This window comes from Sylvia atricapilla, chromosome 1 (genome assembly GCF_009819655.1).
Source record: "Sylvia atricapilla isolate bSylAtr1 chromosome 1, bSylAtr1.pri, whole genome shotgun sequence".
NCBI lineage: Eukaryota > Metazoa > Chordata > Aves > Passeriformes > Sylviidae > Sylvia > Sylvia atricapilla.
The window spans coordinates 34,723,709-34,749,980 of record NC_089140.1 but is presented as its reverse complement, the minus strand read 5'-3'; the positions used below and the strand labels follow the sequence as shown (position 1 = coordinate 34,749,980).

General features: G+C 41.2%; 1 protein-coding gene across 1 annotated transcript; it reads left to right on the top strand.

Annotated features, from left to right (window-relative positions):
* Positions 1-11,431: 11,431 nt before the first annotated feature.
* TRIL (TLR4 interactor with leucine rich repeats) lies at positions 11,432-13,650 on the top strand. Its single transcript, XM_066325994.1, has one exon. It carries the CDS (start codon positions 11,454-11,456, stop codon positions 13,644-13,646), a length of 2,193 nt encoding a protein of 730 aa, XP_066182091.1. The 5' UTR covers positions 11,432-11,453; the 3' UTR covers positions 13,647-13,650.
* The last annotated feature ends 12,622 nt before the right edge of the window (positions 13,651-26,272 follow it).

Sequence of the window (26,272 nt, the reverse complement as noted above, 5' to 3'; positions counted from 1 at the left end):
TACTACCTAATATTACCATTGGAGAAAAATATTAATTCTGTTGAATACATTTCATTTTTATTGTAATTTGGCCACATACATTACCCAATCTCTCCAGGTTATAGAAGACTTTTAAATACTTACAGGAAGGATTGAGTGAAAATGCTGCATGCTGATGTACCAGCACTTTAACTCACGTAAGAAAAGCCTGTAATGGTATTGCAAATAATGCCAATTGAAGATCTGCCCCAAAATGTAGTGTATATTCAGCCTAACCGAGAAGTCACAGAGGCAGAAAAATCATTAAAAATCAAATATTATGTGCTTACTGCACTTTTGCCTAAGAAAACTACATGTGTGTTATACTACAGACACAAGTCTACTGTTTCATTTGAGATTCTAGCTAAATAAGTAGTTTTTTAAAGACCAGTCACCATATGTTTAGATTGGACAGCGCTTAGTTGTGTTGCACAAGTTCCCTGATGGCACTTACTTTTTTCTCTCACATGGCCTATACAATCAACAATAGGTCAGCTATTAAGTCACTGCAGTAAAAAAATTATTTATGAAGTACCAAGGACAAACAAACAATCAATTTACAGAAAGAAACAGCAGAGCAGAATGATGGAATTCCTCAACAAGTAACCTGAAAATACCATAAAATTATAAATCTACAAGATTCTCCCCTTAAGTCCTAGCTCTCCTTTCTGCCCTTATTTGCTTCCTCTGCCTCTGAAGCCAAGTTTCTGAACCTGCCTTGATTAAGAATGAGATATCTGTAACATGATACGTTTGCAGTGATCCTACAGATTGCTGTTAACAAGCAGTCCATCACAAATGTGGTTTCTATTAAGTTTTATTACTTTCAGGATGTTAATTTTGGTACAGGCTTATTTTCCTAATTTTGTGCAAAACCCCTACCCATGATGTAAAACAAACGGTGGTTGGAAGGTGGAAAAAAAAATACAAGTGAGCTAAAATTACCCTGTTAGAACAATGCTGATGTAGCTATCTAAATATTCAGCATTAATCTGAAAATGGCTTTTTTTTGACAATTTTACAGTGACTAATTAAACAAGACTAGGCAGAAGCTCTATCAAGACTCTTCGATGTTGTTCATATTGTACAAGGCTACAGAGACAAAAATTATATTATATATGACTATAGAAATTAATATTCTAAATCCAGCATGCTACATGAGAAATATATAACAGTTCTTAATTAAACAACCTCCCCCTTACTTTAGAATATAACCCAAATCCACTATACAAGTAACTTCAGTCTTCTTAGAAAACTGAATTTCAAATCTGATCACCTGTTATCATGTGAAACATGGAAAAAGGACAGCATCACTCTTCACAATCTGATATGGAAAACAAAAAGAATTAATTTAGTTATTTAGATCTTCTATAATGTATGAAGAGAATTACAGTGCCCCAGGAACTACAGAGCACATCAAATATTAAGAACTTCAATAAATCAATTAAAAAAACCTACATTTAAATATTTGATAATTCTAAAAGTTAAACATCTTAAGAAATTTCAGAATTTAGGTTGCTTTTAACCCTTGTCAGCATTTATGTACATACATATTTCCATATATTCTGATATTAAGCATTGCATAGTTCCTTATGAAGGAAGTAAGGATCTTAGCTTAGTGGCATGGAAATTCAAAGCCTCAAAGAGCCTGCTATGAGCAGGACATGAGAGTCAAATTGCACAGACTGGAAGAGCTAAGGAGAAAAAGCATTTTTTTAGTCCAAATACTCAAATGTTTTTATGGATTAGCAATTTCTATCTTTGTCTCTATCACAGATCAACCCACAACCCCCAGAACGTTAGAGTCCTTTATTTGATGGATGTATAATTTGAAACATCTGGAAAGCCTGATTTTCAAAAGGAGTGACCCCTAAACTAAAGGTGGAAGTTCAGTTAGCAGAAGCTACATACTAAATATTTAAAAACTACATAAATGATGACTATAAACCAGGTGATGAGCCTCTCAATTTAGTAATTCAAAACTTATTGAGCTCTGTTCCTCAGTAAACCACCAAAAAAATTAAAAGTAATTCCTTTCTTGTCAACTGTTTTTTCAGATAAGACTCTCTACTTACAGTGGTGAAAACTACAGACATGCACATTAAATCAGCCTATATATCCTTTTCTACTACCAAAACTGCAGTAAACTCATCATCCTTATTGCTCTCCCTGCCTACATTCTCTCTTCACCACATCTTTTTGAGGATTATTAATTACTTTTTTATTCAGATTATTTAATTGTTTAATTAATTGCGATCTAGCCTCCAATATCTGCAGCTCCTCCTCTGTGCAGAATTGCCAGTAAATTAAATAAGCATTTTCTATTCCATCATCCAGATTTTTAATGGCAGATAATAATGCACAGCAGAGGATAAATCCTCGAAAAACCAAAGCTGACAAACCTGACAAGTTATAAAGCAACTACCAGATCAGTTTTAAGTCTTGCAGACACATTTAGTCCCACTTTAGAATATTATCATCTAGCCCATGTGTTCCCAGACCCTGAGAATATCGGAGTAGGTTCTTATTTATGTTAGGTGTTCTTACAGCTCTTTCATCCCAGCTCTATACATTAAACTACATGTCATAGCAAACTTTTCTTTTGTCCACAATTCCAGATAATATCATATACTCTTATTTGGAGCTAACCAGAACATATTCAGCTAAAGTAATATGTAACTCAACAGTATGGAGTATAATGGAATACTACAAATAAATCAGCCATTTTAAACAAGTCTCAGCTACAGCATGAGCAATAGCTTTGATCCCGTATCACATTTCATCATGTGGTATTCGGTACTGTGCTGTGTAATAAAAATGCAAATATTTATAAAAATAAAAGAATGTAAGGTCCACAATGCTTTGCTTCTACTTCAATTTTCTAGGTCCCCTCATTTTAATTAGAAATGTTTTGAAAAACTCTACAAACACATTGTCAAGGTTCTTACACAGATGAAGTGGCTGCACAGCCTACAATACAACTCTCAATACAGAATTACAAATATGTATATGTCTCCTTCCGAGGCTTGTTGTCTACAGCGTTAAGGCAAAATGTTTAGGTTTCCCCACTAAATACACATATATCCACAGGTCAATTTATATATAAATGTTCAGTGCTTAAGATGGAAGGGTCATATAGCTCTGCCTTACTGCCCACATTCATTAAAAACTATGATTCTTGGTACCACATACAACCAAAGAGAGCAAAAAAGTGGTATTAAGAAAAAGTGACAAACTATTAGAGATTTTTCAATTAAATCTAGAGTTTTCAATGTTTATATATGACAAAAATGTACAAGTTAGTGAAGGGGGTTGAATGAAATGGCCTTAAGTGATTTCAAAGTGAGCATAATTTTAAGCATATGAAACTCTCTTCAGGCATTAAACAGATTTCACATGGAGTTGGTGTAGATTTCTATCACTCATATCTGATAAAGAGTAATTAAAACAGAGATGAGACAGATTGGCATCTGGGAATCAAGGGAATCAAGAGCCTATCTCTTTATAGCAGCTTAAACCATCTTGGACTGTTTATCACAGCAGAACAGCCTGAAGAGACAGGACTGGGCTCTCCATAAATATCAGAACACTAAATGCCAAAGATAAGTAAAGTTGGGGTTTTTTTTTAATTAAAAGGTAATTTAGACCCTCAGGAAGAAATGCATACTAAATAAGAAGTAGTTATATCAAAAATTGGAAGGTTGCCTACTAGAACCAGAATGTTCTCTTCCTTCCAGTATAAGCAAAAGGAGCAAAAAATGTTGAAATAATCTCTCAAAAAGATGTGAACAAACTCATACAACATTTTGATAGCACATGACTAAAACTGATGACCCAGTCAGTCTTTCTAATCAAAATTTTGTCATGATTATATGGTTTCTTAAAAGCCATCTAGGACTTGAGGCCAGACGTTTATTTATGAAAACATATAAGCACGCAGGTCTAATAATGTCAAAGGTAGGCTGAGTCACTGCAGTTCAGGGTCTAGTACCTAGTTTTCAATTATTTAAAACAATTTAAGTGGGGAGCACATACTGATGATAATTTTTTGATACAAGCTAAGTAGGTGCTCTGTTGTACCTGCTTCCACGAACAAGACTGAACCGGTTGGAGTTGTGAAAGTTGAGTGAAACCTTAGCTGCAATGACTATAGCATTGTGGAGTTTAAAATCTTGAGTCAAGTGAGCAAGATAAATTTTAAAAATTACCATCCTGGCCTTCAAGAAGACAGATCTTGCCTTGTTCAGGGACCTGTATAGTAAGACACGTGGAATTCTGCCATGAAGAACAAAAGGGCCAAGAAGACCTGGCTGATTTTCAAGAGCAACATTATCAAAGCACAAGAATGGTCCTTCTGACACTCAGGAAAACAAGCAAATATGGCAGAAGACCACATGAGATGGACAATGCAACAGACTACTTGAAGAAAGAGATACTGTCTGAGCAGGGAGACCTGTAGACATGAGAACCAAAGCTCAGCACAAGCCAAAACTACCTTGAGATATGAAAGTGGAAAATAAGGAAGGCTTCAGTATCATCAGGAAAAGAAAAAGGGACTAAACAAGACTAAAGCAAAGGTGAAACTGCTGCTTAACAGAGCAGTGGATCTAGTCATAAATGAAATGGCAAAGTCTGAGATATTAAATCCCTTTGTGCCTCTGTTTTTATTGGCAAAGTTTTTTTTCCTTAGGTGTCCCACCTCCTTCACATTAGTCTGTAGGAGTAAAGCATTGCCCACAACAATGATCAATCAAATCAGAAACCATTGAAGTTAATTGTGCATATACAAGTCCATGGGTCTAGATGGGCCCATCAACCATCTTGGTTGGTTGATTGCAAGGCTGCTCTCCACTATCTTCAAAAGATTAAGGGAATTGTGGGAGTTCCCAGTGATTGGAAAGAGGCCATCTTCAAGGAGAGCAGTGAGGAACCAGGCTACCACATGCCACTCAGCCTTGCCTCTGGCCCAGGAAGCGTTCTCTGAGATGCCATTTCTGAGCACATAAAGGACAAAAAGGTGAATGAAAACACCCAGTGTGGATTCATTGAGGATTAACTGGGTCTAACCAACTTAAATGCCTTTGGTGATGATGTCACTAAGGGTGAGTGGACAAAGGATGTTTACTTTGATTTTAGCAAAGCCATCAATAGTGTCCTGTAATACCACTATAGCAGCATTGGTGAGGTACAGGCTAAACAAGTGGATAAAGTGGAGAATCAGTTGGATTCTCATACAAATTGTGTTCTGATCAGTAATACTAAGTCCAACTGGCAGCCAGTTACTATTGTCATACTTCAGATATCAAAAATGGGTCTTTATCCACTCTTTAACTTCATTTAATTCTCTTTCACATCCTTATTAACAAGCAGCAGAATGAGATAGAGTGCACATTCTGCGGTGTCATGGGTGATAATGTCTAAGGGAGTACCCAATATGCTGGAAGGCAAGGGTGATCTTCAGAGGGACCTCAAGTGACTGGAGCAAAGTGACAACTGAATACTCTTGAAACTGAACAAAGGCAAATGCAAAGTCATTGGACAGTGTATTTGACTTCTGAATATCTCCAAGGGTAGAGTCCACAGCTCCCTGGGGAAACCTGTGCCAGTGCTTCATCACTCTCACAGTGCAGAAGTGATTCTTGTGTTCACACTGAGCCTCCAGTTAAGGCCACTGCCTCTGGTCCTGTGACTGGGCACTGCCAAAAAGCAGCTGGCTCCTTCCTCTCTTCACTCTACCTTGAATATTACCATACCTTGATGAGATCCCCCTGAACCCACTCTTCTCTAGGATAACCTTCCAGAATTCTCAGCCAGGCCTCGTACAATGGATGTTCCAGTTGCTCCAGTCCCTTAATCATTTTATTGGCCTTGGGATTTCTGGTTGCCCCAATACCAGAACAACAGCATTGGTCTATGGAAGAAGGTACAGTGGAGGCCCACAAATAGTCATGAGGCTCCCCAGAGTATAAGGAGTGCTTAAAAAAAAAGGATTTCTTTAGCAGTAAGAGCTCTGCTGTGCTAATGGGAAACACCGTAATCCTCCACCCTTGGAGAGGTGTCATAGCCCTGAATAAGCAGATCTAGTTGGACTAAGTGGCACCGAGCAATCCCTTCTAACCTGATACAGGAAAATTGCATCAGTGAGTATTTTCTATTTTTCTGCAAATCTATCAGAACATGTTTTATCAATTAGTAATAGAAGTACTGGTCTAAGCAGCATTTTGTTTAAAATTTTTCTGCTACAGACTCTCCAAATTATGAGATGATAGGAACAGAACAGAACATCTATCACACTAAAAACATGTCAAGGGTATTAACCACTATGAAAGAGATTGCCATAAGCACACATACCCTTTTATGGAGAAAGAGAAGAAGAAAACGTTTGCAAGAACACTTGCCTGATTTGTTACCCCATTATGGAAAAACTGGTCTAACAATACTGCAGAGATTGGATATATAAACAGATAGATAACCATGTGAAAGAATTGCAGACACTGCAACAGCTAATTGGCCCTGCATAAGCTACATATGCATTTATTTTACATAAATTACAACACTCTTACCATGAAAAAAGTAGGGTTCTCTCCTTTCTTACTGTCACAGATGCTGAACCATGCAAAAAGGACGTACTTCCATTAAGGAGTTTCTCCCTCAGGAAAGAAGTGCTGGATAAAGCCAAACATGTCAGCTAAATAATCACTTATTTTGCAAGTATGGTCCAGTGAATCTCACCTTTCTAAGTGATACATACTGGCAGACATCATTGCACAGAAGAATACAGACACTTAACTCTCCATTTACTGTTATGAAACACTGATACTACAGCAACATCATCCACTGCTTGATTTGCATTTAGCTGTACAGATTGAGCTAGCTGATTTTCACTTGCAGAGAAAACATGTGAGTACAGTGTATCTGTGCATATAGCTACAACCGGTTTCACACAGTTTAGGCAGGGAAACTCCAAAAAAATAGAATTGAAATTATTTGGTAGGTAAACTGACATGCACAAAGGAAGCAATTGCTGTAAGCAACATGAAGTCCTGGAACCACCTGCCCAGAGGAAGTCAAAGAGGCACATCCTACACTATATGAGATCCAGTGGGGTTTGACTGCTTGACAAAGCACACATGCAATGGTAAATGCATGTCTAGACTGGTATCACATGTCAAAAAACCACAAATACTTTACTCAGATGTTTATTCTGAAAAGATTGAAGGTATTTGCAGCAGGGTTTTGTAGGCTACAGACTTCTATGGATGATAAGAGCAGATATCTATAAAACATCTGGTAGATTTCATCCTGTGGAGCTGAACAGGCATGTAATATTAACTGCTGTCCTGGGAGTCATGCGTTATTCCTGAAGAACTGGATGTGGCTAGTGACATTTCATTACACACAAACCATACCAGGAAAAAGTTAATTTAAAATTTTAATTATTTACAGTAAGACAGCCAACCTAAATTACACAATATAGGTGAACTGTTTGTGCAATTCTCAAGAAAAAAATAGCACTTTTGGAACTAGAATTCTGCTACTTTTCATACACTATAGTATTTGCATTACATATATATATATTCCACTGACATATGAAATATCAAAAAACTGGTGGCCACTTAGAAGATGCTTTAATCCATGGGCCGTAGGAGCCACTAATAAAGACGGTGTATGAACCAGTTTTGTTAATACTTCACAATGCTCTTCAAGATTTTTACCTCTTTGTAAAGTAAAAATAACTATGAAAGTATAGATTCATACAGTGACATTTCATCAGCTAGAAAACAGGAATGGTGTAGTATCTTCATTTTTCTTTGTTCTTACTTCAGGGGAACCTGGCATGGCTCATGGAGCAATGTTGTATACAACTTCCTATGACAGTGTAAGTCAAATAACTTCAAATTAAATTCGTATATTGTAACCAACTAAACGTGCTGATATATCAACTTACAGAAATTTTATTAATTTTAAAGGGGAACTCAGACACTAAGGCTGAATAAAGTTTCTATGAAGTCAGTTAGTTGGGTGAGAAAATTCAAAGCTGACACTTCTAGAAATACTTTTTACAAGTCCAGATGAAAACATTTGTGATGTGCAGTGGGCAGAAAAATTGTATAGACCAATCAAAATATTCCTCTTTTGAGATTTAGCTCCAGATAACTAGTTACCATTCCTGGCAACTGCATAAATCTAACAGATACCAGCCCTTAAACTTACCAGTTCAGCACCAGTTCTCTTATTCTAGAGTCAAGAAAGATTAGTTTTGTTTAATGGAAGTTTCTCACGTGGGCATTACCACAGTCAGTATATGCTGGGATAGGCTACATGGATAGGCTCCATTTTGCATTCTGCCTACAAGTATGCAACCACTTTCCATCACCAGTCGTCTCATAAGTGCCTAGAAAGAACTCTTGGGGAAAAACAAAAACAAAACCAAAACAAAACAAAAAAACAAACAAACAAAAAATACCAAAAACCAACCAACCAAACAAACAAAAATCAGAGGTATTAGGTATAAAAAACATGGTTACCATTTAGCCATGAAATAATACCTTATTTAAGGTCGGTTCCCTTACAGTTATCATAGGAATAGATATGTCTCAGTGGAAAGATGGTATTTCTGATCTTGCTGTTTCTTCTTGGTCCTTCAAAGTCCTCTGACTTCAAATCTTAACCATGAAGGTATGTTTTAAGGTAACCTTTAAAGCTTTTCAGAATAGGTTACTTATAATTCTCCCTCTACTCAGTTTTTTTCATAGGTGGATTTATGCTTTTTCAGGCTGGAGTATAAAAAGTTTACAACTTCTCAATCACACAAATTTCATTGTGTTCTTGGATAAGGAAACAAGAACTACAGCAATGGGAAAGTTCCTCTTCCAAAGTAGGAAAACAACTGTGGCATCTTTCATCTCAACAACTGTGTTTCTAATGTATTTTGAATATTAAACTGCCTGCTTTAATTAATTTAAAAAAATTAGAAAAAATCCATTGCAATTGTTTACTTTGTTTCTGGTATATAATATTTTCAGTGTGAGAACAAGTGTGTGATGAATTGTCTTCCTAAGAATCACTAGTTCATATTTTTTAAAAATTCCTGCCACTTATAATTTCCTCAAGACAGTGAAAATAATCATACTGGCTAAGTTTCAGAAGCTATAAATCAAAAGCAATACACAAGACAAAATCTGACCTACACGTTTAGTATTTGCAATGACATATGACTAGAAAAGAGATCATAGTGCTTCTACAGGAAGGACAGTTAACAAATTGCCCTTATAAGCTTAACCATGTTTCAAAAGAGTAACCCAAAGGAATGGAAAATAAGCATACCATTCTACAGAATGGTTTAATGGTTTTCTAGAATGCCACTATTTAAAGTATTCACCAGTTAAGCAAAGTGTGTCACTAGTCAGTGTTTGCTCAGAATTAAAGAAAACTTTCAGAGCTAGGATGCCTTTCCCTGAATCATAGGGGCTTAAAAAATGAGGAAAGGAACATGGAATCTTTGCAGGCAAAAATCATATCTCTACTTTTTCCTGAGTATTAGATGTGATGTGATGTATTGAAAAGAAAAAGCTGAAAAGTGAAAAAATAATCAATAAGAAAGACACTAAACTAAAAGGACTGTATTCTTAACCCATGGTCATTCAAATAATAAATAAATGCTGGACAGGTTTCTGACTAACCTGGAAATGAATAAAAAAAGGTTAGCAAAAAGTTCTTTTTGTGAAATTTATTCAGAGCGATTCTCAGAAAAACATCTTACTAATCAAGTATGTTCAAAATACAGCAGTTACAAATAATTTAAACAGAAACGTTCTAATTAATTCAAGATGTAAACAAGACTCTTGAGTCCACATTCAGAAAACATCAACAATTTAAGATACAAATTTAAATCAAGCTGAGCTAAGTACAGGCCTGTTTGATGGCAAGGTTCCTTCAGGACCAAATCAGAGTTAGATTAAAGTAACATGAAAGCAGACAATCAGGCCTCACCACAAAGCACCACTCATGCTACCTGCTCACGTTGACACGGCCACTTCAAACAAAGCTCCCACAAAAGCTATCTAAATTCTGCCTTTTGGTAAGAAAAAGAAGCAGGGCTTATACACAGCTTTAGTCCAGAAATGTGTGTGCCCATTTGCAGTGTCTGTGCAGTTGCATACAACTTCATGTGCTAATATCTTCCAACATATTTATTAAATTTGCAACACGGTAGTCTGGTCATTACCTTCTTTCCCTCATCACCCTTGGATATCTTATGTACACAGGTATTTAGATATTTCCTCCAGTCCTCAGGTACTTATTTACTTTATTGGTGACGCCTTAGAGAATCAAAAAATGCTAATGGGAAAAGCAGGTCATTGAAAGGCTGGGTACCCATTCTGTTTCGTTTTCAGTATGCTTTCCAACATCTTCCTTTTGCTCTGAATTTGTGTGTTGTTGAGCAGGAAGAAGCTTTAAAATGGGAATTTCTGAAGAACATCTGGATCATTCTGACGAGCCCCTCATGGAGCTGGAGCCATGTTCAATTGCATCCTCACTGGCACCGCTGTTGGGAACCCACTGGGCAGGACGGTGCAGAGAAAGAATGGAAATTCATTCACTTATGTACTACAGGAGGCTTAATCCTCTGATCGCCGTTTGCTCAACACAAAGAAAAGTCCTCAATCCGTGGTAAACCGTAACTATTGCTTTTGGCAGGTTTCTACAAGGGAAAGAAAAAAAAAAAAAAAAAAAAAGGGGGGGGGTAGGCAGACGACGTCTAGTTTACTTCTGTTCCCTTCCCCTCCCCGATGAGCAGCTCTATCTGCAACCCATGTGGCTGGGAGGCAGCCACAGCCGGTTCCAATTCCTACTTTCCCACTCTGCGCCCCTGCTCGCTGCCGGGGCTGAGCCGAGCCAGGACCGGCCGCGGGCTGCCTCCCCCCGCCCCCCCGCCGCGCCGTCCTCCCTCTCCCCCGCTCCATCCGATCCTCCGGTCCCCCAGGGCACGGTGTGGGAAGTACGAATTTCCGCCGAGTTTTCTCGGCAACTTTCGGAGCTCGTCTTTCTCCCGCCGCCCGCTCCGCCCGCCGCCCCCCCCGCCGTCCCCTCCCCGCCCGTCCCCTCCGCCCCCGGGAGAGCCGGCCGAGCAGCCGCGCCGCTCCGCAGCCCGCCCGCCCCCCGCGGCAGCGCCGGCCCCGCCAGCGCCGTCCCGCGGGCCGCGAGGGGCGGCAGAGCCCGGGCGGCGGCCCCGGCAGCGCTCCCGGCCGGCTCGGGAGAGCCCATGGTGCCGGGCGCCGCGACCTGCAGCCGCCGCCGCGCCCGCCTGCCCGGTGCGGAGCTCAGCCCGGCGCGGAGCAGAGGAGGGGCCCATTAGCAGCCGCGGAGGAGGCGGAGGGGATGCCGGAGAGACACAAAGCCGGCGGGGGAAGCAGCGCACGGCTCGTCCCGGGATGGAGGCGCCGCGCCGGGTCCGCCTGATGGTGCTGCCGCGGGTGCTCTGGGGCTCCGTCCCCCTCATCCTCCTGCTGCTGCCCGCGGCCGAGCCCATCTGCCCCGAGCCATGCGACTGCCAGCAGCACCAGCACCTCCTCTGCACCAACCGGGGCCTGCGCTCCGTGCCCAAGACCGCCGAGCCGCAGGATATCCTCACCTACAGCCTCGGGGGCAACTTCATCGCCAACATCTCCGCCTTCGACTTCCACCGCCTGGCAGGGCTCCAGCGCCTGGACCTGCAGTACAACCGGATCCGCTCGCTGCACCCCAAGGCCTTTGAGCGCCTGGAGCGGCTGGAGGAGCTTTACTTGGGCAACAACCTGCTGCCAGCGCTGGCCCCTGGCACGCTCAGCACCCTGGCCAAGCTGCGCATCCTCTACGTGAACGCCAACGAGATCGGCCGTCTCAGCGCTGCCTCCTTCTCTGGCCTCGCCAGCCTTGTCAAGCTGCGACTGGACGGCAATGAGCTGGGCTCGCTGGGCGATTCCACTTTCTCAGGGCTGCCAAACTTACTCTATCTGCACCTGGAGTCCAACCGCATCCGCTGGCTGAGTCGCGGTGCCTTCACTGGCCTGGCCAAGTTGCGCTTCCTCGACCTCTCAGGGAACCAGCAGAGCTCCCTTCGCCACCCAGACATCTTTGGGCCGCTGCGCTCCCTTCACACCCTGCTGCTGGCCAGCAACAGCCTGCGGCAGCTCACAGGGGGGCTCTTTCAGCACCTGCCCGGCTTGGCAAAGCTCTCACTCAGTGGCAACAGACTGTCTCACCTGGCCCCGGATGCTTTCAGGGGGCTGGGGTCGCTGAAGGAGCTGCGCCTGGAGGGGAACCTGCTGAGCCACCTGCCTGCCACCCTGCTGGAGCCGCTGGACAGCCTGGAGGCACTGGATCTGAGCCGCAACGCACTGACCGCCCTGCACCCGGCCGCCTTCGGCCGCCTCGGCCGCTTGCGGGAGCTCAGCCTGCGGGACAACGCACTGGCCACGCTCCCCGGCGAGCTCTTCGCCTCCAGCCTGGCCCTCTACCGCCTGGAGCTGGAGGGGAACGCCTGGAGCTGCGACTGCCGCCTTCGCGGCCTCAAGCGCTGGCTGGCGGCCTGGCACTCGCAGGGCCGCCTGCTCACCGTCTTCGTGCAGTGCCGCCTGCCACCCGCCCTGGCCGGCAAGTACCTCGACTACCTGCAGGACGCCCAGCTGTCGCTGCCGCAGGACGGCGGCCCCTGCCCCGACGGTGCCTCTCCCTCGCCGCCATCCCCCGAGGGACTCGGTGGCAACAACAGCGCAGCGGGGCCGCCCCCGGGGCCACCGCCGGCCGCCTCCACCGCCCGCCTGATGATGGCGGCGCCCATGGCCGCCAGCCCCACGCCGGCACCGCTGCCCAGCGCAGCGGCGTGGCCCCGACGGGCCGGTGCCGCCGGGGTCCCGCCGCTGGTGTCCGACCCGTGCGACTTCAACAAGCTGTTCCTGCACAACCTGTCGGTGGAGGCGGTGGGCTCCAGCTGGGTGACGGTGCGCTGGGCCGTGCGGCCGCACCGCAGCCCCCGCCTGCTGGGGCCGGCGCGATTCCGCCTCCTCTTCGACCGCTTCGGCGCCGCCGTCAAGTTCCAGCGCTTCGTGTACCTGCCGGAGCGCGGGGAGCCGGCGGCCACGCTGCGGGAGCTCCGCCCGGACACCCCCTACCTCGTCTGCGTCGAGGCCGTGCTGGGCGGCCGCGTGTGCCCGGTGGCGCCGCGGGACCACTGCGCCGGGCTGGTGACGCTGCCCGAGGGCGGCCCCGCGGCGGCGGGCGGGCCCCGCGGCCCCGACCAGCAGCTGCTGACGCTGGTGCTGCTGGCGGTGAACGCGCTGCTGCTGCTGGCCGCTCTGGCCGCCTGGGCCGCCCGCCTGCTGCGCAAGAAGGTGCTGGGCCGTCGGCGTCGGAAGGCGGCCCCGGTCCACGTGCGGCAGCTCTACTCCACACGCCGCCCGCTCCGCTCCATGGGCACCGGAGTCTCCGCCGACTTCTCGGGCTTCCAGTCCCACCGGCCGCCCCGCGGCGCCGCCGCCTGCGCCCTCAGCGAGGCCGACCTCATCGAGTTCCCCTGCGAGCGCTTCATGGACAGCGGCAGCGGCCGGCACGGCGACGAGCACCTGCTGCAGCGCTTCGCCGACTGAGCCCGCCCGGGGCCGCGGCAGCGCGGCGGGGAGGGCTGCGGGCACGGGGGTCGCGGCCTCCGAACGCAGAGTGCGGCCCTCGCTGCGGGCCGGGCCTCGGGCTGCCTGTGGGATGGGCTCCCCTCTGCCAGGACCTCACCGTTTTGTCAGGAATCATCACTAACCCAAGGAAAAGCCCTGACAGGCGGTAACTGTGCCTTGCCATCAGGAGCAGACGGCAGGAGCTACAGCAGCCAGTGCCTGCCTTAAGGAAATTCAGAGCTGACAATTTAAGTGTGCTATTTTACAGGTGGCTTCCTCTGACTGCAAGTTGGGAACAAGTTACAGTGAGCGGCCTGGCCCTGTTCGAGGAGCCTTGAACAGGCCTTTCCAAGGCACCAGCCGTTCCTAGTCAAAAATTTGGATCGAGGGTCATCTTTTAATTGAACTATGTCCAACCAGGGATTTGTCTGGAGGGCTGGAAATGTCGAGTTTTTGCTGAATAGCTTGAAGGCTGTGCCATTTCAACTCAAACCGAATGTGGGGCAATTTAATGTGCACAAGTGTGCTTTTATACTTTTCTGTAAACGAGAAACAATAATGCAGCTGGTTAGTTCTACAGGAATTTATTGCTGACACCACTAAGAAAAAAACTAACAGGTTTTTGTAGAATGTTTACAAATGAGCTATTTTTAATTGTTTTTGAATAAATACTGCTTGGTACTTGTACACATTAATGTGTGCTGTAGTTGTCTGGGTCCGTGTTGGTCAGCAGGGTGCTGACCCTCACATAATCCATCTTCATTTCTAAATGGGTGGGTGCAGAGGTGAACTATTGATGGATAAATAATCATTGGTGCCTTACTTCAGAAACAATAATAGGTGAGAATATTTCAGGAATGTGAAACAATCTTTTTCCTAAGAGGCAAGTCTCTCTTACGCTTAGCCTACTAAAGTTAGAAGCTTTATGTACCTCACTGTGAAATAAAACATTTTGTGTATTAATCTAGATTATGTGTTTTGTGTAGCTGAGTGAGTAATGCTAGAGTTAAACCCTTATGGAGTAGTATATAATGTTTGAGTTGGTTGTTGTGGGTTTGTTTTTGTTTTTCTTTTAATTAGGATTTTGCTTTTGGTTTTAGAGCAATGCTAATCATTTTATGGTCAGTTGCTCTCTACTTCTCAGACATTTCCCTAAATATTTACAGAATGTGGTTTTGTTATTACAAAATATGGTGGTTTAGTTTACATTAATAATTCTCTCTGTGTGGTCTACAAATGAGCCTAGTTAAAGAGGTCCAAATCAGGATTGCACTTTAAATGCAAATGTTTTAGATGGAGTTTGGTAAATTGTTGAGACCATTAATACAGCTTCTGCTCCTTTGAATTTAATGTGCAACCTCAGATGAACTCTTGTGGAACTGAATGGCTTGAAGGAAGTATTAGTGTGCTATGGAGACATTTGTCTCAATATCATGCATTCATTGCTGACCCGAGGTGTTCGTGACTACAAGTTGTTTATTACCATAATTGCAAGTAAGCAGTTTGGGGGTTTTCTATCTTCTCTCTCTCTTTTTTAATTTTTTCAGATGAACAAGTGTTTACAAAAGATACCATAGTAACTGGTACCTTCACTTGGAGTTCAGTGACTGAATAGAGAGAAAAGACTATGTTCTGAGAGAGAGAGAGTGTAGAGATCATTTGCCTTATTATTTGTCTTTTCCATGGAGAAAGAAAAAAAATCAAAATCTTGTTTCTTGGGTCAGTAGCAAGAAATCCTTTGGGATTTCATTTTGACAGGCTGTAGTTTTCATGAATATCGGACCAAATTCAGTTGTATAGATTAAAATTCACTGCAATAGACACAATGTTGAATGGAATTAAAATTGAGGGAATGCAGTATTAGGTTTCACTTTTTGTTAAGAATTTTAAATTTCTGTTCTTTTGGACACCTGGGTGCTTTTGGCCATTTAAGATTGTGGAATACACCACTGTTTGTTGTTAGAAATGCAGTGGGATTATTGAGTAAAGCTGTGTATCACACTAACGTTAGCTCTATCACTGGATATTCTTCCAATGGGAGATGCATAGATGCTGTACATGGTGATAATCAATTGTCAATAAATCCATTTTGCTGAAAGAAAATTTGTGTCTTACATTGTATCTCATAATGCATCCCTCTTCAATAATAGATTGGCTGTAGCTTCTTCATTTTATGAGCACAAGGATTGTGGACAGTCCCATCATTCTTTCATATATTTTCATCATACATAATGTTTTCTATTTCTTTTTTAATATTTTTGGACAGTGCAAACAGTAGAACTAAAATGAGCAGTTCTGAAACACGTAGACCACTGCCTCAAGACAGACTAATAAGATGCCGTTACATCACTGAACTATTGATCGTTTATGAGGAAAATTAAGAAATTATGAGTGTTTGGGATCATATCAGTAGTTTATGCTCATTGGAAGTTTCATTTCTGAGGGTTTTTCAGTATTATCAGGGCAATGACATCAGCATGTCTTATTAAGCATATGCATGTTGTTCTAATTAAGAATTCACTGCTTCTATTTGAATTTTTGCAAACATCTGGAGAAATGCTAAAATGAAATGGAAACATAAATGGCTTTTTGTTCCAGTCTAGGAGAAGTGGATGCATAGATCTGCACAACAGCAACAACAAAAATACAGTTAACAGAATGAAGATGTTGACTTTTTAAAAGCTGCAACTTCTGTAGCTCTAGGAATACTTAAAGGTTTGTCTGCAGATAATACTTGCAGCATCTTTGCAGGGAGGGAACTATACCAGCAGGTGGTTGAGGGAAGAAATGTCAATGACCTTGAATGACTGAAAAATGTAAATACAACATGGCTCTGTTTTTACCAGTAGTATTTATATGTATTCGGGTTCTTTTTAAAGTAAGCTCTTTTCTAAAGAATGACTGTAAAAACAGCCCTTTCTAAATGGATGAATGTACCCTAAATTTGTGCTCAAAATGTTTATCCTTCTAGCAGAAATAGTTTCACTGCCATGTCCTCTCCTGGAATCCATGCTGCTCAGGGAAGAGTGAACTAAGTGCTGTTTGGTTGAGTAATTTCTGAATGTGTTATATATCAAAGATTGAAAATCACCAAAATACTGCCCCATCAAATTAAGTGGGTTGCTTCTGGGGGGTCTGCAAAAGGTACCAGGGCTTCCCTAGTGTCAGCACTACCTGATTTAGCAGCCTCTGTCACCTCCTGCTCCCCCTCTTCAATTCCTGACTCCATCCAGCTGGCATGGTTGGTTGCTCAGCTGGAAGATGAACTGTGAAACTGATCCTTCTGGAAAATAACCTTTCCTAGCACCTCCCTTCTCCCCTATTTTTCGTGCTGTTCAGTTTCTTTGATTCTGCTTAACTCACACAAGTACTGGAAGTAGCAAAATGTGGGTGTGGAGTTCAGAGGCAGGAAAAAACAGTCCATGGTGGGAAGCTGTTTAAACAATCTCAGTCTTGACATTCAGTTTGTCCACAGTCTAAGAAAATCTAGACTGTTCACATTAGAGAAAAAATCCTCTGTATGTGACAGAATTTTACTAGAAATCATTAATGATCTGCAGAATTGAAAATGCTTAGAGCTTCTCTTGAAGATCCTAGGAATAATGACATTACAACATGGGGCTAGAGAGAAACAATCTGAAAAGAGCAGAGGTATGATGGTGTCAGTGAATGTCTGCATGTGGATGAATGCCCCTTGTTAAAAAGCAATGCTTGACTATCAGAGACTGAGTTAACATAGTTAAATTTACAAAAATGTTGATTTCTTTATGCCACGCTATTTACTTTTTACAATGTGCTGCAAGTGCCACATTTTAAAATACCGTCAACATTTGGACCCTTAGAAGAAGGGACTGGGTAAAGTATGCATGTCTCTTGTGCCACCTTCTTTATGCTCTTTCCTGGAGGAGATTTGAAAAATGAGGATTTGGGAGGAAAAAAAAAAGTCTGCTCCAGGATAACTTATTTGTCTACCCATCAGGATATTTATTTAAACATTTAAAAAAGTGTTTTAAAAAAAAAGTTTTTATTAAAAAAAAATTAAAGATTTTGATTGTAGGGGATGAGTCTACAAAAATAATTTGTTTCCATGAGAGTATACATGTCTGTAGAAAACTCCACTAGTGAACCAGAGAAATACTACTTGATTTCCAAAAACCTGGCTGTTCACACTAATTCATGTTTCTCTGGCCACCAAGGGTGTGTATATGTTGTGTGAGGTCCATGAGTGAAGCTTTGATTAAAAAAATTAAATTCAATTAATTAAATCAGACAAATTATGCATGCATAGGGGTGCACTTGATTTTTTCACATGGGCAACTCCTTTGAGCCAAGTTGTTTTATAAATGTTGAATCTATAATCTGATATTTTCTAAAGTAGAAATGAGGAATAAGTATCAGGAAACAGTGTGTGCTGGATGCTGGATTTGTTCTTTTTGCTCCATGCTAAATATAGCATAGTTTTGGCAGCCTGTCCAAATACTGCTGATGTGTTTTTCTCCATAAAAAGTTGAGTTTTCTCAAGTGCATACTTTAATTCCCATAGAAATTAAATTCCTGTAGAAAAATAGTCAATTGTTTTTAAACACAAATATTTATCTTACTATCATTGTACATGACTATATTTATAGAGATGCTCCTTGATATGTCTTTTTAAATAAATTGATATCTCATTTGTTTGTACAAACAAGACCGTAAAAATTACAACGAATAATACAGTATGAATCAATCGTTGGAAGCAAATGGTTTCAAACATAATAGAGATATTTACTTACAAAAAGGAATCTGACACTTTAAAGAGACTTTATGAGCTTTTATGCTGTGACACACATCTCTTTTGTTGTTGGATTTGTAAAGGTACATTTATTTGTAGTTTGATAATCTATGTTTAATAATTTTATGTTGTAGAAATAAATTGTTTGTTGCCTAGAAATGGGAAGACCCCCGCATATATAAATCTCAAAAGCTATTGAGTGTTAAAAAGAAAGTAGGGGTACTGTTAAAAGTATTTATTCTCACCAAAGTATAACCTGATTTTTCATTGCGAAGTGCATTTGAAGCTGTTGCCAAGTAAAGCAGTCCTTAGCTAATAAATTGTGGTGTTTCTTGACCTCAGATATAGGCATAATCCTATTCTTTACTTTACCAAGGTGTTTTTTAATGTCCAGGCAAGCATAATCTCTAATCACTGTTTCCCCCCACCAAAATATTTCAACTTTGTGTATATTCAGTATTTCAAAATAGTTTATTGCACTTCTGAGATCCATCTGTGAGGAACCTGTACCAGGAGAGAATCTGAACAAACATTAAAGAATCTGTCAGTCAACATATGCATAGTGCTTTGTAATGTAGCAAGTGCTCAGAGGTTGTGAAGTGAGTGGTTTATTTTTTAGAATATTGTGAGAATGAATGCCCAACAAAACATTTATGCAGAGTTACAGCTGTGCCTTCTAGCGAGGGCAAAATCTTACTGTAATATAGCACCTTATATATCAGCCTGGGCTAGTCTAGTTCATTTTGCTTTGCCATGTGAGACTAGGGGAAAAAAAAAAAACCCAACAACTTGACTGTAAGACAAGAATTCAAGGAAATAGAGCAGATAAGCTTTTTGTGAAGCCCTTGGCAAAAATCCCATTAGCCAGCATTTTCCTGGTTCACTTAGCTTCTCACGTGTGCAATTTGTTTCATTGTCATTAGTTCAGTGTCTGTTTGTTTACTTGTAGTAAATATTTAGAAGTAATTTGAATAGCTGAAGGCCTGGATACATAATAGATAAAAATCATATAAAGAAAGATAATGAGACAAGTTTTCTCATTGAGAAATTGATTTATCTCCTAAGGGACAATAGTTCAGGGATATTGTCTTTGAAATAAACTTGTATGCCTGTTTTAAGTCAAGAAAGGAATATTCTTTCCCTGGAATGTGAAGAAGGTAGTAATGTTGCAAATAGTTACTTGGTGCTCTTATTTAATTCCTTGCCAACAAGAGCAATGTAGGCATTATGTTAACAAATTATATTACATGGAGAAACACATGTATCCTATCTGGATCTAGAAAAGTTCACTGAAATTGTATCTGTGATTCCTTGTTACACTGCTGTACTTCATCCTGACAGTGAGAAAGACCTCTTTTGATATGTCCAAATCCATATTTTAGTGAAATCTTTATCCTCTCATCTGTCATTGTACCATTGACATATCTATGACTGTACCATTTATTTTCCTCACCTTGCTAAATATTTAAATATTGAAGTTAAAATTTCAAAGTTGCTCAGCACTGTAGCAGCCTCTATCAGACTGCTGTAAAACAATTTGAAGATACACAGTAGTGATACCAATCGAATGAAAGGTCAAAAAACATTTCACTCTAGAGGACCATGCTCAGGAAAAGAATGATTTCAGAAAAAGAAAAAAAAAAAAAAAAAAAAAGTTGTTTATAACTGAAGGATAACATGGTTAATTTGCCATTACTATGTCACAATCTAAATCTTGAACAAGCATGCTGCAAGACAGGGAGCATATGTTAGACTTATGAGACAGTTTGGAGTGTTGCTCAGTACATACAGCAGATGTTCTGTCTTGCCTTTTCTTTTTTCTTATTCAGCAACAGCTTAATCCTTCTTCTGTTCACACCATGAGAGTGAAAACACTTCAAGACTCTTAATGTAGGTACCCATCAGTAATAGGTCTGTGGTGATGGAATTAATTGTACTGGAGGACTATGGTCTAAGACATTCATCTTAAAAAAGAAATACATAACTTATCAGATTTGAGCAACTTAGAGAGATGAACTTCAGTGTTGACTGACATGGAAATGTCTATCTCAGCTGATAAATACCAAAGAGAGAGACTCATTCACAAGCATTGCAGCAAGCTGTTAACTCAGAAATTTAAAGACATTACCATAAGGACCCAATTAATTAAGTTTCCCCTGAACCAAATTTCTCCTCTTCCTCTTGTTTCCTAAAACCATAATATTTGAAACATTTTGTCACAACCTTTGGTTTTTCTTTCTCCCAGCACCACTCCTGTATTAGGTATTGGCAGTATAAAACTCTCGTGCAACCTTTTTAATGCAAGGGTGGCAGAAATAACCCAGAGCTATCTGTACTCACTGAGTTCAATATGAAAATGAATGAAGTAGTAAATGAGCCAAAAATCCGTAACTTTCCAGGAGTTCCTGTAAGCGTGGTGAAGGTGCTGGGATCCTTGCTGTACAGTTCTATTTGTGCCTTCCACCCTAGTGCTCTTCCTGGTGTAGCACTGCCTTCTGGTGTCTCAGTCCTTGGCATAGGGGTTTTTTTCAAGAAATTTGGGGCCTTCAGGCCAGCAGATGTTTGGGTTTTTTTCTATCTCATGTTTAAATTCTGTATAATGGGAGTTTGTTTTGGTTTGTTTTATCTGTTTTGAAATAAGAGATAACAGCCATTTACAGCCCACATATTACAGCCAAAATACAGTCTGTTCTTAGTAAGAAAAGGAAGGAGTACTGAATTTTCAATAAATCTAGCTTAAATGGAAGTTATTTTGTTCAGAAATGATTTGTGATTGGAATGGTTCACTGGAATCCCGGTGATACTATTCTGCTGCATAAAGTGCAGAGCCTTTTAGTTTTCCTGCCAGGACATGTCCCTAAGAGCCTGAGATTGCAGAGATCCAGCAGAACATAGACATCCTTCCTTCCATTTCTGTGGCTCAAATGGAAAAGAGATTAAGGCTCAGCATCTTTGTCACCAGAATGGCTAAGAACTTTATTTATTCTATGACATGTATTGACCTAAGTTGATTCGGTAACTGGAGAGTTATACATAGTATTCACACTAAAGGGAGTATCAAAAACCTGACAACTTGGAAGATGAAGTCTCCTTAGTTTTCCTCTGTAAAACTGAAATCAGCACAGACTGAAGTAACTGGCAGTTTACTGAAGGTGCTAACAGCTCTTTGAGAAGCCTGTAGTATATAATTGGGTGCACTTTCAAATAGTCTCTCATATATTTTATTCAGAAGTATTTAGATTAAGTCCAAAGCACAAAATACTAATGAATTCCAAACTGTTAGCTTGCAGTGATACTGATCTACTCAGATGTTGGATTCAGTTGTTTTTATTGGCACTTGCAAATGCACCTGAGGCATACCTGAATCTCAGTCTGATCATGCACTTTTATTCAACCTGCTAAAATCACCTACCATTCCAATTAGCACAGCTCTACCTGTAAATCTCTGCCATTCTCACTTATAAGTTTTTATTTTTAGCCTTTTCACTTATTCCATAGTAGAAATTGAATGTAATTTACAATAGGCATCGAGGTATGCAGTTGCATGTGAAACAGGAGAATTGACAAATTTTCCTACCTTCAAAATACAGTCAAACTCTAACAATCAGAGCACATTTGTTTTGGTTTTGTTTCCCACACACCCATGATAAAAACCATAATGGATTAGAGTTTTGCCATATACTACATTTGCCAATTCTACCAGAAGTGAGAGTAGTGGCAGGTCTCAAACATGTATGCACTAGAATAATCATGTGCCTGTTCAGATTTGGAACACTACAAAATTTGAGCATGTGAAAAACATCACTAGAACTGATTTTATACTGTAGGACTTATCAGTTGTTATATTGTGGGGGTTTTTTCCGTTAAATGTTCTTTGTCTTCTTCCCTATTTTATTTTGCTTCTCCCCCTGGCTAGAGACTTTTGGATTAATACAGTAAGAATGACTGGAATATGTGTTTAAGGATGCTGAGCATCCAGTGTGTCTGAAATGCTGGAGGTGCTTAGAAAATATGTTGCCTTACAAAATATACAAAATACAGATTTCGAGAGGCATCCAAGTTCAACATTATGGTCATTACACAGATACCTGTCCAAATTCATGTGTTAAAGTCCCTGTATCTCCCACTGCTTCTCTCCTGTTATTCTCCCTGTTACCCGCCCTGTTTATCACCATTAGTTGCTTTTTGTATCTCTTTGTGGTCTGTAATGAGGTGTCAGGTTTTGTACCTCTTTCATTGTGTTTTGACCTGGTTCTTCTGTAGTCACTCAGGTTGCATTTTTCTCTGGTGTGGCCAGTACAGATATTGGGTATTGTTTTTATACAGTATCAATGAAGTACAAGAAAAGAAGAATTATGGATTTAGGAAACATGTTTTTGCCTAAAGCTTTGTCATTCAGCTGACAATAATGCAGGCAGACAGCCCCAGTGATCTATGTGATCTATTTGGTCTGATTCTTCAGAACTGCTGCCCCTCCTGAGAGGGAAAAGCTGTCATATTTCTCCTGTTCTATGTTTGTGATCTCTTTTATTTGAAACTAGTTCCTTAAGTTTCTTGACAGAAGGAGGTAAAATCCTGACATACAGGGCAGTGGTAGAGCTTTTATCACCTGTGTGTGTTTTCACTTCAAAGAGCTTATGTAGCTCCTGTTTTTCAGACAGTGCCCTTTGGACCGAAAGTGATCAAAATCAGACAGAAACAGTCATAAACTAATTTCTGTTCAGAAATCTGGAAATTCAAAACAAAAGTAATTCATACATTATAAAGAGGAATTCTGAATCTAGCATAATTCTCTAAGACACAAATTTCATTTTAGGCAGTTGGCAGTTGTCTTGCTGGTCTCCCCAGCACTGCTCTCCCTCTCTCCCATGCCACCCCTTTGTGCACTGCTGGCATCAGCCTGCATTTCTCAGAAACCTTGGGAAGCTGATTTGCTTCTTGGGTTTCGGTTTGGAGTTTGGTGTTTTTTTGTTTTGTTTTTGTTTTTATTTTTGTTTTTTTTTTCTGTATAATAGGCCTTGTCGATGTCCCCTCCTTCTTTGCCTAGTTAAATTTTCAAGTATGAGGATTATGACAACCGGGTCATTACAGCGGAGCTGCCAAAACTGAGTCATGACCTGTGTGTTTTGAAGTCAGGGGTTAGAGTTGATGCTTTATCTGTTTAACTGCAATCTGAAACATTTTAAACAACCTTTGTTTCATAATTCCTCTGCCCTTTTAGTGTCCTCAAATGGTCAATTTACTCTTCTGAAAAAGTAAGTGGAGTTTTCCTGACTCATCTTTTCCATGTCAAGTCATTATGTCTGACCCATAAATACAAACTTCCAACGAGCACATACTTTGCATCTGAAAAGGTCGGAATGGCATGTATTTTCCTGAGGGGACAGAAGCCCTCTCAGTATATCCAGAAAGATTTTATTAACCATCCATTTAAAATTACATGAAGTTAAATATCACTTTGCAAAAGGGATTGTTTTGGAGAATAGCATTGGATATAACTAAAACTATGCTTATTATATATTAAAAACAAATTTAAACAGGATGAGATCATAAATCCATAGTTGTTAACAAATCCTCCAGATTAAATAGTTATTCCTAGAATTATTTGTTTTATTGGTGCAAATACATTATGCCAACCTGGTGTAGCACAACTGACCCCAAGGCAGCCCAGTTTTTTGCTAATTTTGATGGATCTACATCAGAACTGAACATGAGCCAATTTTTCTATTTTCCTGCTTCCGCTGCAAAATTTAGTTGTAGATATTAAGAAGAATTGTTGGTCTATTTAAATAGGAGTCTAATTAAACAAATCAATTGTTTACCTCTTTCACATAACTATGAAGTTATACTCGCAAAATTGGTGAAGCAGTGTGTGAAACTAATTGATTTCCGGAAAATATTTATCTGTGATTCAGCTACACCCATTATGCTTCTTGGAATATCACATGGAAAATGAAGCTACCAAAAGGAAACATCTGTTTGTATCTAAAACCCCAAATATTTCTGAAGTTTAGCAACATGAATTCTTCTTGGGGCTGCCACCACTTATATTCAGCTCTGGAGCAAATACCAAAAGGATACTTGAGGTGACCTTTTGTATCAGATTAAACAAAATGAGAAAACACTTGGCAATCACACTTCCTCTGCTAGGCCATGGGAAACAGCAGAGCAGAGGAACAGATACAGTAAAAACATATTAATTCAATCTTGTTTGCTTTAGAAGAGTCCAGCAGTGAAAAGAACAACTAACTGTGAAAAACCTGAGGTCTCTGTAATTTGGCACCTCTTGAAGACTGTCTAGATTGTCCTGACAAGGGCTATCTCAAGCAGCAATAATAAGTGAGGGGATGGAGAAAAAGAAAGGGCTAGAAAACATTTTGAGCAGTGGATTTCTTAGGGGGCAAATGTCCCAGTGGACTGCAGTTTTGGTATTATTGTTCTTGTTGCATGTAAACATACTGGGTTTGAATATTTTTTTCACATATTTCTTTAAAACATTGTGTGGATTTCAAAGTTCCCTGTGTCTCTGTTATTCTGTGACTGCCTTGTTTGTTGGTTTCCTAAGCAAAGCTGGGGAGGGAAACAAATTGTAGTTTCCCAGTAAAGTTACCAGAATGCTGTTAAAATGACAGTCCTGTTTGCTGGTGGATGCTCATCCCCTCCATCTGTCCATCCAGAACATGCTGGGTAATAACACTACTGATAATATACATTGCTGCTGCATGCTGCTTGTTGGCAAGGTAACTGGGTTGTTTATTTGCATCTGACAATGCTCAAACAATAGGAATAATCAGCTCTACTAAGCAAATTATAGATCTATGATCAAAGGACATCCCATTCTAAAAGGTGAACAGATAAAGCAGTCCTCAGGGAAGGGAGGATGAATGCAAATGTTTACCTGTTATAATGATTTGCATTATTATGCAGTCTGTCTATACACCAAGGACTCACTTAAGGAGGTTAAATCTTAGACCTTCTGTGCAGTAGGGATAGTTTGGTTTGGTTTGCTCAAGATGGTTTTCAATACCACAGGTGATTCTCTACCTGCTGCAGCCTCCCTCCATGGTGCCTCACTCTGTGCTGCTGCCTTCTGTCCAAGCACACTCAGATCTCCGAGGCCTTCCCTGTGTGCAAGGGCTTAACATCTGCAGACTTCTCCTAACTGGATGGGATGCCATGGACACCTTTCCTCCTCCTTCCAGACGGAAGCAGCTGCAAAGAGAGTGGTAAGGCACGAGGACATTCAGATTTCCACTAGAGCTGTGTGTGGGCAAGAAGCCCAGAGGACAAACTGCAGCTTCCAGACCAGTTGTGTAGCCAGTAGCAGGGATGGGAAAGCAAGAAAAGAGAGATTTTTGCCTGGAGACAAAGCTTTAGCGACCACAAGAATGATGGCCAAACAAGGGCTTATGAGGAAAAAGGGGTAGCTGCATGCAGAACCTTTGACCGGGTCATGAAAATTCAAGGCCAAAAGTGCTCATAGGGTTGTTCTGGCCAGCTGAATTGTTTCATTCTTTCATCTCTGTCAAACAGTCAGGAGACAGATCTTCCTGTTTGCTTGGGCTTTTTTAGAAGAAAGGAATATGAGTGTTTCAGCTCCCTCACCGTCCCATAACCCCCCTTGTCCATTTGTAAACTGAGTAGTCAGAGTCCACTGAGGACAGAATTTTCTGGAAAAAATAGGGTCCATCCACACTGTAGGCTGCAAACTATCATAGCAATAAGCAGGTGTAAAGGCAGTTTAAATATGACCACAGACTCTTCCTGGCTCTGGGGCAGCTGGAAGGAGAGTTCCACAGCCAAGTTCCACCTGTTCCATACAGCATTTCTGCTT